The 19,117-nt window shown below is 36.4% G+C and overlaps 1 protein-coding gene across 1 annotated transcript in view; it reads left to right on the top strand.

Annotated features, from left to right (window-relative positions):
- The window catches only part of ZNF385B (zinc finger protein 385B), a 357,510-nt gene that overhangs the window by 112,109 nt on the left and 226,284 nt on the right, over window positions 1-19,117 (top strand). Inside the window, exon 4 of the mRNA XM_054723048.1 lies at window positions 6,524-6,661. Coding sequence (XP_054579023.1) covers window positions 6,524-6,661 — 138 coding nt within the window. The remainder of the gene's footprint in view (window positions 1-6,523; window positions 6,662-19,117) is intronic.

Raw genomic sequence — 19,117 nt, 5'->3', positions numbered from 1 at the left:
CAGGTGAGGACTAACAAAAACAAAAACAAAAAAATTGTTATAGACACAGCATATGGTGATTACCAGAGAGAAAGGGTAGGAGGAGGTCTAAGAGGGTAAAGGGGAATAAATGGTGATGGAAGGACACTTGACTTTGGGTGGTGAACACAATATAGTTACTATAGTATATATAGTTATTATAGTATACAGATGATGTATTATAGAATTGTACACCTGAAACCTATATCATTTTATTAACCATTGTCTCCCCAATAAATTCAATTTAAATAAGTAAGTAAATAAAATAAAATTTTAAAATTTATCCTCAAATGGGTTTTCACAGACATTTTTGAACCTCAGAACTTAAACTTGAAATTGTAACAATATTGGTTCACCACAAGATGGTGCCACAAGTATATTGAAAGTGAGATATTTTCTTCATTTTAATCATGTAACATTTTGCTGGAATTTGTTAATGGATATGGAAAGCAGAGAAATACAAAGAGGTGAGGACATGTGTGACATGCATGTGTGGGCAGGAGCATGCTCATTTGACGGACAGACTTTTTATGAGCATCTTCTATGTATTAGGCTGAATATAGGGGTAATATCAGGATGTGTGTATTAGAGTGTTAAGAGAGTGAGAGGTGAAAGGAGAGAGAGAGAGAGAGAGAGAGAGAGAGGTGTAGAGGAGATTTTCTTCAGTTTTCAGGAATAACAATTACTGCTGAAACATCTAATATTGCCCTCTGTCTGAAAAGGGTGTAGTTCATTTTAAGAGATATTTAATAATGCTAACTTAGGTTTGTGAGATCAATGAAGAGGTAGGGCTAGAATCCATCAATATGATAATATCTTTTAAAATAGAGACATATGGTTTTTAAATGCTTCCTTTTTCTTCATTTTTGATGAGTTAGTTTGCCATTTATCATTTAACCAAGAAGTTTTTTGCAAAATGTATCTACCATGGTGAAAGTATAACAAATCATTGATGAATTATCAATAAGTTTCTACTTTAAGTAAATAAAACATTTTAGTGTGGAGGCAGGTGGGTTGATTTTTTTACAATGCACTTTTCCCCTAGACCTATTAATTATAAGTCCATAAATTTTTTTTCATGGAAAAATTATTATACAATCCATTTTTAAGGTAGAGCCCATATGACTTCCTACAGGTTTCTATGAAAGAACCAATTTAAAAGGACAAAGGGTCTTGGTTAGAATATACCAAATTGGACCCTTGAAAAGAGGGCATTTGATTTACTTGGTTTAAATTCTAGATCCTGTGAGAGAGCCCAGGAATTGTATGTTACTTAGAGTAATTCAGACCCAATGATGATACAGTAGAATGAATATTGATATTATTTTCTGACTATTCATCTTACCCAGGATTGGTCACCATAAGTTTCCAAGTATTTTTCCAAATCCGAATGTCATTCTTTAAAAAGAATAGTTAGTGCTCCATATCTGTACTCCCCAGGTAAATTGAATTGAGACTTATATGGTAGGGTTTATTGAGATTGAGGTTTTTTTAATGAATGAAAGTAGAGCAATTGGAAATAGGAAAGCTCAAATCATAACTCCAACCCTCACAATACTTTGAGATAGGGCTCCAGAAATTTTGGGTGGTTTCAGAAATCTAGAACTACACCTAAGGTAGACCTAAAAAGGCATTAAAGAACAGCTTTGTATTTTTTCTGTGCATGTAGTTTTAAAATGTTAAACATGGGAATCAATTATATAAGTATGGAACTCCAAAAAATTGATATGTAAAGGTTTTTGATTGGAACTTTTATTAAAAAAGAATTAACAGGGGTGTTTGGCCCATTTTTAGGGAAGGGCGGATAGTCTGTTACTTTAAGAATGCTTTGAACTATGAACTTTTACATATATTATTTGTATTAACAGATACATGTTTTATATCAAGTCTTGATCTTTTAGCTTTCAAAAACTAAGGGCTGTCACCTTTCTTTTTTTTTTTTTAGGAGGAAAAATTCATGTATTTTTATTTTTTAATTTTTTTTTACATATGTTTCCTTATTCCCCCATTACCCCCCAACCCCCACTAATGCTCCACCCCCCTGTTGTCTGTGTCCATTGATTAGGCTCATATGCATGCACACAAGTCCCTTGGTTGATCTCTCCCCCTTACTCCCACCGACCCCCACCTTCCCTGAGGTTTGACGTTCTGATCGATGTTTCTCAGTCTCTGAATCTGTTCTTGTTCATCAGTTTATGCCGTTCATTATATTCCACAAATGAGTGAGATCATGTGATATTTATCTTTCTGTGTGGAAATGGAATCTTAGACAGTTATGGTAAGTGTGTAGGTGGCTGAGTGATTTGAATCATGGAACACCCACTTAAAATCCTGGTGCTATCTTAGAATAGAAGTGTAACCTATTTGTGTGTGTGTGTGTGTGTGTGTGTGTGTGTTACTTGTTTTAAACTAATCTGGGGAGAAAGGCTTTTGGTAGAGGGCTCAATAGAAATTTAAGTTAGTGAGTGTATCTCCTCACTGTGGGGTGAATGTGGTGTCATCCTGACTGACCTACTTTCTTCACACACATGTTCTCCTTTCATACCTTGACAGCATCAAAGGCAAGGAGGCTGTTGGACATCATTCCAAGTCAGGCATCCCTGTGGAATGTTACAACAGACATGGGGTTGGTTCTTAGGCCAACTGTGAAATATGTTTGCTTTTTCTCCTGATTACACAAGGAGTTTGGAGGATTTAGGTGGGCTGGTTATTGCATATTTTTTATAGGCTGAGTGATAGAATTTACATCATGTTGACTGACTTTGTTTCCAGAGCCAGACCTCTGGTGAGCCTTCCTTGCAATCCAGAGATCTTGCCCTATGGATGCTGGAAGTTAACTTTCTTCTTATGTGGACCTGCTGTAAAAGGTATACGGAGAGGCTGATTTTGATCCTGGCAAGTTTCCCACTATAGATAATCAGTTACTAGTACTTTCAGAAGTTGCAATAATTCCATAGGACACTATGTTGTTGCTAACAAAAGAATTCAACAAAATTGTGTTGTACTTTGAAAAATGAATAAATGCAGTTCCTCCATCACATGGAAAATGACTTTGTGTTCATATTCTAGAAACTAAGATTAGAGCCATACATTCTGCTGTAGTTTGCATGGTGAATAGGAAGACCAGTGTTCTAATAACTGCCCGTAGAACTCCTCTCCACTCCAAGTCTGAGCCCCAAAAGGCACTAAAGAAATGCTCTCTTTTTTGGGGGAGGGAGGATACCTAGTAGTTTTTATTTTTAAATAAAAATTGTATATATTTAAATTGTACATGATTATTTAATATACATTTATATAGTGAAATGATTACTACAGTCAAACCAATTAACACATCCATCTCTTGATATAGTCACTTATCTAATATGTAGTGTGAGCACCTGAAATCTACTCTCTTAGAAATTTCCAGTATTCAATTCAGTATTATTAACTCTAGTCATCATCTGGTATAGTAGATAGCTAGACTTATTTATCCTATATAACTACAACTTGTACCCTTTGACCAAGATCTCTTAGAAGATGGTGAATGGTATAGGTCCAAAGTCTTACATCCATACAGTGTCAATGTTATGTTAAAGTTTGTACTTAATATAAAAAAGTACATAATGTATAGGAAAATTCCAAGTAAATTGGAATTTAATATTTTCTTAGGACTATTATATTTAGGACATTTTATTACATCTGAGGACTATTACAACATAATATTTTCTTAGGACTATTTTAAAAATAGATTTTGAAGTTAAAGATTTTTAATATTGATGGTAAAGAATAATACTACCTTTATTTCCTACAAGTGGTTTTGAAAAACTACTATACCAAATTGTATATAGTATACAAAAATAAAACAAGGCCTTTTACTTCATAAGGTGAATGTTATTTTTTGTTGTTGTTTCTGACATTCATACATATGTTTTTAACATTATGGATGTTTTGCTCTTGGTTACATTGAAAAGAGGGTGAGATCACCCAATGTTTTATGCTTCATTCTAGAAATGTATTTTTTCTTTTAAATTTCCTTTTGAAAATTATAAAGTAGGTTACTAAAAGAAATATTTATTTCAAGTGCCTTTCACATTACTGGGTATAAATTAGGTAATCAATGAGTGGTTGATATTATCATTATGTTTTGTTATTTTCTTGACACAGTAATTCCGAATTGCTTCTTCTTGCCTTTCATTCCTATGTCCTAGTTTTGTCATTTTGCATTATAGCCACATCTCTGCTCTGCTTTGTGTCTCAGTTCTAATAGCATCTCCTCTCATATATTTTTGTCCATCCTGTTAAAGCAATGTTAATCTTCAAATCTCTTGCCCAAGCAAGAGAACATTTGCTTAGGTACCATTTTCCAATCCTTAACCTCATAACAGTTTAGGTAAACACTTCTACAGGTCTATAATCTCTTACCTACAATTTTTGAAATCCAAGAAACTATGAAAATACGAAGATTTTGTAGTTCATATTGATGGCAAAACTTGACTTGAACTGATGTGAAGTTGATGATAATCTTTATTTATCCCATCTAGTGTGGACAAGCACATATTTTGCTACAGAAATGTTAATGTATCTGATTATAGAGTATGACCCCAGACCCCATTGGAGGCATTATATAATTCATGTTATATGCAGAGTATTATCGTTCTAAAATTTGAAAAACATTTGAATTCTGAAATGCATCTGACAGTGAGGGTTATGGATAAGAGATTGAGGACCTATATCCTCTAGTATTATGTTTTCATTTTTAAACTTTTATTACTAAGAAGCTGCAGGAATGGGAATATTACAAGGATTTTAGGCACATAATCTCTCATGGATTACTTCCTAAAACAAGAGAACTACAGAGAAAGAGAGAGAAACAGAGAACACTGAGCAGTGGCTGAATCAGTGATAACCAGTGCCAGCCATTTCTCATAGTACATTCAAATGCTGTCCTTGGGCTTCATGAGGCACAAGTGAATGGAATTCAGGCAGCAAAAGTAGAAGGACATTCTTCTATGATGTGGGAATACACACACACACTAACACACTCTCATACTCATGTGTATTTGTATGTGTGTCCACTCATGTATTATATCCATAACTGTCTACAATGAAGGGAGTCTAACCAGCAGCCTGAAGGAGTCAGCTCTGCACATAGAGACATAATGAGGATGACCATGGGTGTTCCATGTTTAACATTGCTCCAAAGTGCTGTGTTATGTAAATGCATTTGGTGGAATATTGCTTCTTTCACACAGATGTTTGGGTTGTAGGCACTAGTAAATGTGGCACCTAAGAGATAGTATTACTAGAACCAAACAGTCATGTACAGAAGATCCTCTATTGGATCTTGATTTGCTCCTCTTTAGAGTTTTAATGAGAACCTAAAACCCATTTAAAGAAATCTGAATGGAACCTTGAATGTGTGCTTCATCAATGATGCCTACTAGGAATTCTTTCCGGTAATGATTTTTAATAAATATTTTATGACTTTTATGCTCTGTACTTCGCATACACAGGTCAAAGTTTGGCATCTTGTGATTTCATATCATTGCTGCTACTTTCTGGGGTATAGCTACTTTGTTCCTCTTTAAGATTATTTCAACTGGCTCTCGCATCTTACAGTATAGTAGTGGAAGAGGAAGGATGGTGAAAGGTAAAGATATAAATTTGGGGTGGGTGGAGTAGGGATATATGGATTTAACTATAGACTTTTTAAAAATAAGCAGGCAAATACTATGGTATTAAAAATAATCTCTAACTTGCATGTTTATTTTCTTCTTACACAGGATACATTTAAATTTTTATTGTTTAGGAATCTGTTTTAGAGTAAAATTGGTTGTATTTTGCCCTGTTGCTAGCATAACCCTGCACATTTTTACTACTATTTTAATTTTAATCTAAAGACAGGCAGGTAGGGGTTAAAATATATTTAAACTTGCTTTTTAATGGATATCTGTGTCAAACATATGGTCATTTTTGGCATTATAATTGTTAATAGCCTCTAGTGATTTCATTTGTCTATAGAGAAGTCCCAGGAACCTCCAGCTATTTTGATTTTTGCAGCTTTTATGATAAGTCCTTATAATATAGACTACTGATTTCTTCTCTGTAGCCGGCTCATTGTTGAAAAGCCAGAGCTATTTTTAACATTTACACAATTTCAGTAGATGAGTCTTCATTCCACAAGGTTTGGTGCTAAATCTGTGGAGCCTTTCGTAATCATATCCTTTCTGTGGTTTGCTTGAATTTGATCACAGTGGCTGATTTCATGCATTGATAATGAAGGCTTAGGTTGCCTGTTTCTCGGCTTAAATCCACCTCAGACTTGGAGGTTGACAGTGCTGCTGGCTTCAGCACGCGCAGAGATATAGAATTGAAATTGCTCTGCTTTCTTTACAAATGACTCTGAGAGTGCTTGTCCTTCCCTAAAATGTTGCCAGCGTGTGAAGGATTTTCAATGAGCAGTGCAATAAGCCAGCATCTGGGAAGGTTCGGAGCTGCACTGAGATAGTGTGGTACTGTCACACAGATCTTCAGGGCTGGAGCCAAGCCTTGGGAGCACTGTGCCTCACGCCGGTCTCCTACTGGAAGTTTTGTTTATCCAACTTGGTTGCTCTTGCAGCTGGTGGAAGCCCTGCCAGGATGTGGAGTGGACTTCCTAGCAGAGGTGAGCATTTTTATTCTACAACTCGGACGCAGGGATCTGGGGTGTCAGTAACAGATTCTTTCATACGCTGTGTTGAATCCTGTGGAGTTATCAATTGTGTTCATCACGTCTCGCTGACAGATCCGAAGGGGCAGCACTGAAGAGCAAAATATATGATTCTTTAATGTTATTGGGAAGTTACTCCTTGCATGGGTGTGACAGCATTCCTTTCTCTCTGTGCTAGCTGTTTGCCAAGGACATCTTACCAGTAGGTGACTTCCTTTGTATTTAAACATTTGGAACAAGTCAGTGATATTGTGTGATTTGCTATCCTTGCATTAAGCAGGTAGTCAGCAGTGGTATTATGTGCTTCAGGTATTAAAAAAATAAAAAGAAGGAGAAGAAGAAGCCTAGGAACTAAATGTACTTTGTAGTGTAGAATCTTTGACGTGAAATATATACAGGAGGAAACAAGTGATGTGAGGCGATAACTGACAAAGTAAGTGAAATGGATTACATACTGGAGTTGGCACCTTGTTAAGCTTGACATTATTAATAATTAAAAGTTATGACCTGTCGTGCACTGGACAGCCTACAGTAATTGGTTTCTAGAGATGGTATACTGAATGAGAGGAGGAGAAAATTAGCAGCATTACCTCCCAAAGCATGTTTTAATTAGATGTGACATCTTAAATGTAGCAGATTTTATCATTTAAATGTAACTAAAGTGCCGACACTCACCTGGGAAGTTAAGCTACTAAATCATCCTGCCCAGAGAGGTCTGATGTGGCTTTGTAAGTATCGAGTATTTGAAAGCCAACTATGTAAGAGCAAAGTCAAAGTTAGCCTCTGAGTAGTTGGAGTCCTATTGCTTAGGCTCGTCTACACTGTAATTCCTGCACCGTGAGAAGCTGTTTCTAAAGAAGAAAGGACTATGAGAGTTAGGATGCATCCGAATGGCAGTTTTCTTATTAAGTGTCTGTTGAGAACATTAGGACTGCAAGGAAATCTATTTTTATTTGGTTGGAAGCTAGCGTGGCACATGGGGTGCGTATATATGTGTGTGTACGTTTATGTGTTTTTCCTGCTAAATTTATTTGAGGCAGCTGCTTTGTAGCTTTCAGCTCTCAAGTTATTGATAAGTGTGCATTTGTTTGACAGAAGATTCGAGAACCCCATTTACTGCCAGTACATGTAAAGCTTGGCTAAGCAGACGCATCAGGAGCAAACCGCTTGTGTTCGCCAATCTGTCTCAGCAAGTCCCAGGGCCACTATCTTGCTAGAAGCCACTGTGTGCTTTTGAAAGCATGAAATTAGTTTTATACTGAGCACATGGTTTCTCATTTAGCAGCTCTTTTTATGGTAATGGTCAATTTATGGTTCACCGCCAGGATTTTGGTATTCTGTCAAAGCTGATAGCCTCTGCTAAGGTGTCTCTATGAGATAATTATTTTTAAAACACTGAGATGGGGGGGGGGCACCTAATTAGACCCTCAAGGAGAGACCTTTACCTTCAAACTAGTCTACTTCCTGAATGCATTGTCATTTCTCCAAATTTCCTTTATGTTGTTTAATCCAGGACCTACAGATTTAAAGTTGCTAACATTTCCCTCTTTGGAGCTTACTGGACATGTGAAATTAGAATAGCTATATTCTGAAATGTAAAGTGTTTGTTCAACTTTTTTCAATGTGTTTGTAGAAAACCACTCTATTAGTGTTGACCATATTATGCAATCCATCTTTAGGCTTACCTGCTTGTTTCTTAACACTGTTGGAGAGAATGCAAAGCTTTTTATATATATTATAATTGATAAAAACTACCCATACTTTATATGTGCTATGAGGAGGGTTAGTTACAAATAAAATTAAACAGTGTCAAGATACATTAAAAATGTTGAAAAATGTCGTCTTTTCTAAAACTGCCTCATTTTGAAAAGTAAAACCCCTCAAATGCTAACATTATATAAATATTAAAAATAGTGATTGTTTTCACAGAGTGATAATAGATGAAATGTACTTGTACATATTATAAGAATGATTCTCTTAGTCTTGTTCTTTCCATCAGAAAATAAACTTCGTTGAAAGTTTTATTGGTCATAATGCATTTTGAAATAGAGGTAGTGAAAATTAATTGCCAATGACATTTAATGAATTATTTATTCTTGTGTTTATTCTTTGCATGCTGGCATATATATATATTAGAGGCCCAAGGCATGACATTTGTGCAAGGGACTCAGCCCTGGCAATCGTGGCAGCTTGCCTTGGCCCTCGCAGCCCCGGCTTCATCCAGAAGGTCGTCCGGAAGGTCGTTCGTCTGTCCAGTCTAATTAGCATATTATGCCATATATATATATACATATATACACACACACACACACATATACAAATGGACTAGGGTACTTGATGGAATAGTGTTTTTATACTTTTTTTTCACATGGCCTTGACAATGGAACTGTAAACACTTCTGAAATATTGAATTTTGTTATTTTTTTGTTAACTCTCAGATCTTTGCCTAGGTTAATGATTATACCTGATTAAGGATTCAAGATAAAATGTTATTTATTGAAATGCAGAGATATATAATATGTGACATTATAATGAAATATTTTCTGCTTTTAGATGAAGCATAATTTTAAACAACTTATTTTTCTTCTGTTCTTTTGGGAATTTCATGTCACAAGTCATCATTAGCTTGTCAAGGGGATTTTGTTTTAGCTTTTGGCTTATAAATAAGTATCTCATATTTCTCACTTTCCCAAAGCCCATAAAATAAATTTGGTTTGTGAGTTGAGATTTAGAAGGTTAAAAGGTCATTAAGATTTTCTCTTCAAATTTCCTGATGATGTAATATGTTTAGAAAACAAAACCTTTAAAGAAGTTTTAGAATATCTTAGAATCCTAAGATATTCTCTTAGAATAGTGAAACTTATCATAGTACATAGATCATAGAAAATTTACTAAAAGAAGTAAGGGATAATTTAGCATATTTGTCTGAATTCTTAGCACTAATTTCTCTTTCACAAAAAATAGGATTTAGAAAGTTATGGTAAGGATGTAAGATACTCATGAAGCTCAGTGATTTACCTGCATCTTTTCACTTGTAAATCAAGAGATAACAATCTGGAGTTTGCTTCAGCAAATTAAAAAAATAACTAATTATGAAATATAGCAGATGTAGTAAACTTGCTTTAGTTGAGAAACATGATTAAAATTAAAGTACTCTTCAAGTTCATTGAGCTTTCCCAATATATATGTTCAGTAATTAGTTTGCACTATTTATATAGTTTGTATTTCATTTTAGAATATTTTCTTTGTTTTTAATTGATTTCAGAGAGGAAAGGAGAGGGAGAGAGATATAAAAACATCAATGATGAGAAAGAATCAACGATTGGCTGCCTCCTGTATGCCCCACACTGGGATCAAGCCCTCAACCCAGGCATGACGGGGAATGGAATTGTGACCTTTGGTTCATAGGTCATGCATAACCACTGAGCAACCCTGGCCAGGCTATATATCATTTTGAAGTATGTTGCTGTAGTGACAAATAATTTTAGTATAAGTATATCCCATGCAATATTTGCTACATACTTTTACTAAAAATTGTTCATTGTTTAGCTGAAATTCAAATTTGACTGGGTATACTATACTCAGTATGGAAACCCTACTTAATTTCTATCTAAGGTGAGTCTCTGATAATTAGCTAGATAACTGGGTCTACCTAAGCCAAAATGGAGGCTTCGAATTCCTGTCCAAGCAGTCAGTTTCTACTGGTAGAGTTTATGCTTGGAAACTCCTATGATAAGAACATTTTCGTTTGAGAAACTTAAAATGGTATAAAAAATAGGATGGGTGAAGCAGAAATTACTAGTAAGGATAGGAAAGCCTCCTGTAAATATTTAGATAAACCAATAAAGGCATCACATTAAGTCATGTCAGTAACATTTTAAATACTAGTAAATAACATTGAGAATTTTGCAATCAATTTCCAGCTGTTATCCCTGGCCAACTAGAACATTTTCAGGATTGTCCTCCCTCAACAGGTGTGAGATGCATATAAATTGATTTTATTTTGTTCTAGTTAAGATGCCAAAGGAGAGGTCCCTTCCTCAATGCCCCTTCATCCCTCCATCTGGACTTTATTCAGATGTCCATAGTCCTTTTGATTTTAGGATTCTTTCGACTGCCACTTCCTATGTTTCTCAGAGAGGCAGAGTAACTTACAAACTGGACTTAGAGGAAAATCTATGAGACACTTTCATACACCATAGCTGAGTAAAATAGGATAAATTTAATATTTATTGTGTACCTACTATGTGCCTCATAGGATATAAAAATATTTATAGCCAGTTTTTTAATTGAATTTTTAACAATGTATTAATATAGCAATACATTGTGTAATACCCATTGTGCAGATGCTAAACTATTGATCAAAAAACACTGTTCGCAGCCCCGAGTTACTCCAATTTTAATGTCACCAGATTAGAGTACAACATCCTATCCTGATTCTGAATGTCACTCTAACACATCTGGCAACCTCCCCACAGGAGAATAAGGAATAAAGGGTCATTCATCTTCTGCATCTCACCCAAGGCTGTATTATAAAACCCTCTTTGCTCACTCAGCTTTCTGCGCTATTTTTCTTCTCTCTTCTCACTTCCTAATATCTCCCTCTTCTCCATTATTTTTGTAAACATTCCCACCAGGAATGACTAGACATCACTGTAAAATTTGTTTCTCAAAAGGAGAAAAAAATAGAAGTCAACTTATATATACTGTAACAGAATTTAGGTTAGGCTATCTTGCAGTTGATTAGTGAATAATGTAGAGGAGATGTTTGTAGTAAATTCTTTAAACTAACTTTTTTGTACCCAGTCTAAAATGCCACCTTAGTTCTCTCTCCATCAGTTATATGACATGTCAAATCAGGAAAATTATTTTGAGTCCAAATTGATCAGCTGAATGTGAGAGCAGTTAACCCAAGCTTTGGAAATGAATTAACTCTACCAGCCCAATACAGAAGTGTTCAGTAACCCATATCTTCTTTTCAATTAAATGCCACCCCCAATGATCTAGAACACTTCTCAATGTCTTTTGTCCTATAGGACAAATTCTAATTTACTTCCATTTTTTATGTCTATTAACAGTATACCGCTATTTCAATATGACGATTTTGGATCTCAGAAGATATTGTTTACCCCCCCCCACACACACACCCATCAATCTGTTTTCTTACTTTTGTGTAGTCATAAATGTTATCCATTACTTCTTAATTGTTTAAAATGATATTTGTTACCTTTTCTGGTATCAACACTGTGTTCTTTGGGAAAAGATGCCGATTCCTCTTTACCTTAATTATCATTCTATTCTAGTCTTCATGTCCCCCTCCTTACATCAGTCCTATTTGGCTGTGCGGTCCGTTTGTTATGATAAAATACCAATGTGAATCCATAATCTAAATTTCAATCACAAATTATCTTCAAAACCTATTTTTTTCTTTTCAATTGTCCTCAAATTTTTAGAAAAGGCACTAGTAAGTTAAAGTGGCTAGTAGTTTGAGAGATCCTATCTTTTAATTTTCTATAAGGTGAAATTGCTCCATAGCTATATTTTCTTGGCAAATGGCAATTGAATAATAAATAGCAGCCTCCCCCAGGGAATTCTGTTCTTTCAGAGTGAGGAGATTTCTATCTTCTGGTTCCGTCAGGGAGTCTGCAACACCCCTGGGACATTTAGCTGAACATCTTTTTGCTGACATTTCAGAATGGTGTGTGAGTTTCAGTGGGAGAGCTACAGAACTTCTCCTTTTTCTCTCTGATTCACTCTTTGGTAGTGTTGGTTTTTTAGAAGATGATGGAGGGAATGACTTTACTTCTCAAAACCTTCTGTTTCTTCCAGCAAGTTAAAGTGGTATTTTTTTTACTCAAGTTTTATTTGAGGGTTACTAGAAAGGGGAACCAGAATTTTGAAAGAAAAAAAAAAAAGTCAAAATATCTAGGAGTAAGATTCAGAAATGAGTCCACAGGGACATTCTTTTCTGGCAGTTTTCTGCATTTTCTGTATTTTTATTGGTGCACAATGGCTAATACTAGGTTTATGATAAGTTAGTTAACTCTTGCTTAACTGCAACTTTTGGATTTTGTGTGATATAAGTACACAACCACTGCTATGCACATTAGGGGAGCAAACAGTGGATGTCACTCTATGTACACAATAGTTAGAAATCCTATAATGGGTTGTGAATAATGCTTTAATTGATGTAAGGAGAAAATGGAGATGGCTTGGGAATGATCTCTAACACTTATTTCTTGCTTCAGCTACAACTGATTTAACCAGTATCAGATCCCTATCAGTAAATTTTGTCATTGTTCTTCTTTAATCGACACCTAGGCCATATTCCACACCAAATAAATCAGAATCTCTGGCAGTGCAGCTAGGAATCAATATTTGTAAAACTCTCAAGGTGATTCCAATGTACAGCTCCAGTTAGAACCACTGTTTTAAAAAGATGGACCAACCCCAACATGGCCAATTTCAACGATATTAAATGGAAGAGGGAGTGAGAAAAGATGCAGGGGTATAGATGAACTATAAACACATATGAGTCAAAAGCATGATATGACTCCCCTCCCCCCCCCCACATCTTAATGGTGTCTTAGATGGCAGTAGAAGAAATAGAGTATCTGTAACAATGAAGTTTGCTCAACTGACCAGAGCATGCCTGGACTTTGGGAGAAGTGCAGAGAGCTTTAGGTACTTGCATTTGAGAGTGACCACCATGGCCAACGTGCACTGAGCACCATGTCAAGGAGAGATCATTAGAGTATTTGTTATATTATAACATTCGAATTATAGATTTTCAATAAAGCTTCCAGTCAAAATTGAGAGCAATGGATGGGCTTTTCAAGAGCAAAGATTTTCACTTGCTATAAAGAACTGCCCAGTAAAGCTCTTTGAATATGAAGAGATTCCTTTTCTGGGCGTAGTGCATGACCCTTATTGGTGGTTGTGAAGCAGAAGGTGACTTAGGTGTGTGAAAAGGAGGATAAGGCTTGGATTGATGGTTAAAGTAGATGATGTTTCAACTTCAGACTCTCTAATTATAAGAGCTTGCTAAATTAATATTTAGTATAGCACGACCATTTGTTCATCACATTAGTTCTGCACTGTGGGAGGGCTTTCTGTGAGGTTTAAAGCATAGCTCCACCACAACATAGCTGCAAGTCTCAGTTTCCTCACCTATAAAACAATAATGGTAATAGATGTCACTGCATAGATTTATTGTAAAGATTAAGTTAGAGTAATGTATATAAAGTTCTTAGTGTGGCAAATTGAGGGAAAATCGAAGGGATATAATGTAATCAGGAGTTACAGTAAAAGCTGTGGGGTTGCCAATGATGACTTGATGCCTTTCCATGTGCTAAGTACCCAATAAATGTAGCCTATTATTATTTAAAAGTTATTCTTTCCTATATTATAGCTGCCTTGTAGTAAAAATTAGGGTCTGAGAGGTAAAACCTAAAGCAGGTAAATATTGGTGAGAGATATGTGCCTGGAGCATAGGAATTCCAAATGGAGGGGCACAGCATGGAGGCTTTGGGTAGAAGAAGGCCACATAAAGAATCACCCTGCATGGAAAAGCAAGGGAGATTCTGAAAGGGGATTAGGGAACCTAATTTCTTATAATTCTTCATCCTTTTCCATCTATTATTTTACTTGATCCATATCATAACTCTGGGAAGTAGATAAAGTAGTATTTGCTCATTACACTAAAAATAAATCAGCATCAAGGAAAAGGTGACTTGCCAAAGAGAGCAGAACCTAGATCTCTTGAACCCTCCAACCGCACCCCTTACATCACACCAGTTTCTTCTGCCTAGGTCTGTGGGCAGCCCAGCTGCATTTGAATAAGGGGTTACCTGTAGACTACAAACAATGGGATGAAGTTTGGAAATTAAGGAAAAATGTGAAAAGTTAGCATATCTAGTGAGTTGAATTTAGTCAATGGATAAAATTGTATTTCTTGTTGATTGGAAGACAGCTTTTAAGTAAGTTTGGAATAATAATTAAAAGCTCAAGTAGTAGTCTCCCAGTCAATGATGTTGACATTAGTATCACATTTTATAGTATCTGAATACTTTCTGTGTAATATAATTGACTACATTTAACACATCAAACTTGAAGGCAAGTATGGCATAACAAGTTAAACAATAAGAATCACCAGATATTAAACATTTTAAAGTTCAATGAATTATGGAGGAGGAAGGGCAGAAGGGGAAAGTTTGTGCTTTGATTCTATTAATCAAAAGGAGAGCTAAAATATCTGCAAAATTGGTGGATAAATGCTATGATTTCTTTTTTAGATAAAGTTGTAAGTCTCCAAAACAAGTAGCAAACAAGATAGTTTTATAAATTATTCTGCGTGTACTAGTATAAATTATTGCAATAAGTATAGATTAAAAGTATGGATGAGCCAATTAAAATAATTTCACCTTTTTAAAACTTTTAATTGTTAGCTGTAATTGCCATAATCATATTTCTTGCTGACCAAAGTATTATATTTATATCCCTTATCACTGTATTCCATGCAGTTTATAAATGTAAAAATAAATTAGATAAGTAAGATATATTTAAGGAACAAGCTCTTCACCCAGAGTTAATAATTTCTACATCCAAACAGTATACATGTGCATATCTATTATTTTCTAATTGTGTTTCTTTCCCACTAGGCTGTCTTTTGGATAGGAACTGTGTCCCAATTCTTTTAATACATAATTCTCAATACAACGCTTGGCACATAGTAAATGATATATTTAAAACATTGACTAATGGATGGGACACTTGAATATAGTATCAGACACTTGAATTTAGGATCTGTGAACATCTGAAGAACTCAATAAATTATTTGATATTATTGTCTATAAAAGTATTCATTCTTTAATTAAAACTACAGTGAGACACTTTTTTTCTTACCTATCAGATGGACAAGATCAAGACTTATAATACAACTAGAGGCCTGTTGCATGATATTCATGCAAGAATAGGCCTTCCTTCCCCTGGCTTCACTCCCACCACCCAGGAGCCAGCAAGTCTCCACTCTCCGGCCGCCTGGGAGCCGGCACATCCCCGCTCCTGGGCCACCTGGAGCCAGCAAGTCCTCACTTCTGTCAGGAGCACCACTCCAGTAGCTCCCTCCGCCGCCCCCCTTCCCCTCATAGCAGGCTTCACACCACTCCGCACCTGCATATGCAAATTAACCTCCATCTTTGTTGGGTTAATTTGCATACTCACTCTGATTTGCTGTGGGCGTAGCAGAGTGATGGTTAATTTGCATGTTTCTCTTTTATTAGGTAAGACTAGAGGCCTGATGCACAAAATTCGTGCAAGGGGCTTGGCCCTCACAGCTGCAGCGGCTTGCCTTGGCCCTCACAGCCCCGGCTTCATCCAGAAGGTTGTCTGGAAGGTCGTCCAGTCTAATTAGCATATTACACTTTTATTATTATAGTTGAGTTAGCATGTATGGGCATGGGGCACTCTCATACATTGCTGGAGAGTATAAATTGGTTCATGTATTTGTAGGGCAATATGGCAATAATTCTCAAAACTTAAAAACATGCATATCTTTTGACCCAGCCAATTTTAGTATCCCAGATTTAGTCAACATATATGCTTGCATATGTATACAAAGATGCATAGAACAATTCATTTTCTTTCATGTGCCTATCTACAAATACATACAGGATTTTACTGTAACATTATTTGTAGTAGGAAAATATAAACAAAAATATCCAGCAATAGAAGGTAATAATTATGGCCTGTTTGGGCTGCTATGACACAATACCACTGAGTAGTTTATAAACAACAGAATTTTATTTCTCACAGTTTTGGACGTAAAAGATCAGGGTGCCAGTATTGTGAGCAGGGGCCCTCTTCCAAGTCATAGACTCCTCACTGTATCCTAATGTGGTGAAGGAGCAAGTGATCTCTGTGGGGACTTTTTTATAAGAACATAAATCCCTTTCCTGAGGATTCTATCGTCATGACCTAAGCACTTCCCAAGGGTTCTATCTCTGAATACCATCACATCGGGCATTAGGATTTCAACATATGAATTTGGGGGCTCACAAACATTCAACCATAGGAGACAATGTGCAGTAATCCTATATAATAAACGCCTAATATGCAAATTGTCCCCTTGACTAGGAGTTCAACCAGGGGTTGGGGCCGGCCGGCCAACTGCCAGCAGCCCCTCCACACGGCCAGCCCCACCCCAGCTGGTGGTGGCAGCAGGCAGCCAGGGGAAGGGAGGCCCTGGCTGGCAGCCGACAGCCACTAGGGACCCTACTCATGCAAGAATTTTGTGCACTGGGCCTCTACTTTAAAATAATAAAGAACATCTATAAAAACGGGTATGGAGCAATGTATAAAGATATAAGTAAAACAAACAATATGCAGAACAAAATATATATTGTTTATGTAAAATATATATGTATTTTTGTGTGTTAATATGTGTGTAAATGTGTATATACATAAAGAGAGAGAGGAAAAGGGAGTGGGAGGAGGATAAAGAGAGAGAAAAGGGATAAGTGAATTTCATGGGGAGATTAGGGACTGAGTTCAAAGTTATATTTCTCTTTTGTACTGTTTGAAGTAGTAGACTTATTTTCAGTGATCTCTGAACTTTTTATTAGCATCATGCCCCCCAAGGGGTGCCCCTCTTCTGCTTTCATGCCTCAGAGCTGTGGTGTTAACCTCAGATACCACATTGCTGTCCACATCTTGCAGATCATGGTCTTGATTGCACAGAGTTGCTGTTGTCCAGGGTGTCTTCCAGCAGGTGGTGGTAGGTGCCAATCTCAGCCTCCAGCTTGACCTTGATGTACAGTATGGCCTCGTACTTCTTGGCCTGATGCTGCCCCTCTGCCAAGGTCTGGGCCAGTTCTGATTCCAGGTGCAGCAGGATCCTGTTGACCTGTTCCACCTGCATGGCATAGCGCATCTCCACCTCCCTCAGGCTGTTCTCCAAACTGGACTCTGTGAGAAATCTGAAGGCCAGTGCGGAGAACAGACTGAAGTAGACTTTTATTTAACTGTTATACCCCTTTGTAGTTTTGAATATTTTATCACCTACATAGTTTACTTTTGAGAATAATAGATATATGCATATAAAAATAAAATGAAATATAAAAAAAATGGTGGGAAAATGGGAGGAATGTAATGTGATAAAAAGTTACCACAGTAAAAGCTTGTAGGGCTGTCAGATGATGACTACATGGATTCCAGCTGCATTTAACAGATGAGAAAAAATGTAAAGCATAAGCCATTTCACCAGGTAATGGATGGTTATCAAGCCCGTTGCCCTTTGTCCTCCCAAGTGTTTGCTCCCTATAAGTTCAAGGTGAAAAGCCAGTGTTTGGTCAAGTCCTGAGAAGGTGTTGCATTGACCCTCTATAACTATCCCCAGGGTCCAGCCTTAGCCTTCCTGATGATGTGTGATTTTCCTTCCAAAACTTGCTGGAAATATGTTCCTCAAGTATACATGCTTGTATATGTGAGTGTCCCTCCTATAACATACTTGCAGTGGTCTTCGTCTTGAGTGTCCATGTGAAAACACTAGGGCCTAAGGGACTTCAGCTTTGTGAAAGGAATTTCCAAAGTATGTAGCTCAATGCAAGCCACATGAACATATTAAGAAAAAAAAGAGGAAAGACCAAAAAACCATGATAAAATAATAGTAAGCATGCCCCAATTCCACAAACATGACAGCATTCCATGCAGCACTGAGCCCATTTCTGTTGTGCAGTGGGCTTGTTTTTAATCTCATACATTTAGTTCTCTGCTTGAGAAACTCATAGCACTTGGTGATCTTACCTTTGGGGTTGTAATACAAAGTCATGATGAGATGATGGGCATTTTATCATGAATTCCCTTGCTTCTGGGGGTTTAATGCTGAGTTTGAATGTTAATTTAACTCATTCTTTTTGTTTAATAAGCTCCAAGTCCCAGCTGAGCTGAAGTAGGAGTGATTTTATTTCAAAATTCAAAGTCAGCTTGCAGAAATGTGGCATGAAGGACTTGATTAATGTTATGATCAGCTGACTGTTGATTAACTAGACCAGTCTTTTAAACTCATCTAAATTGGCTATTTTGCTGGTCTTTAAAATATGCTATTGTTTGCAATTAAGATGATATTATTGGATTTTCCCAGATTATAATATATACCCTTCCCTATTATGATCAGCTGAATAATTGCTGATCATATGCATTGCCTACCAGATTAAGTTTGTATTTCTGAATTCATACAGGAAAGCCATGATATTTGTTTCATTAGCACCACACTCTAATTGGCTAAGCTAACTGGACACTATTACTGTAGACCTAATGCAAATATTCTCTGAATTTCCATCTTTCTCTGCCTTATAAAAATGATAAATTGAGCAGGGAAAGATGTCTTACACACTTGCTACGTTAAATGACGTT

The sequence above is a fragment of the Eptesicus fuscus genome, chromosome 11, assembly GCF_027574615.1.
Source record: "Eptesicus fuscus isolate TK198812 chromosome 11, DD_ASM_mEF_20220401, whole genome shotgun sequence".
Taxonomy (NCBI): domain Eukaryota; kingdom Metazoa; phylum Chordata; class Mammalia; order Chiroptera; family Vespertilionidae; genus Eptesicus; species Eptesicus fuscus.
Note: the sequence above shows the minus strand (reverse complement) of the source record. Positions and strands in the feature narration are given on the sequence as shown.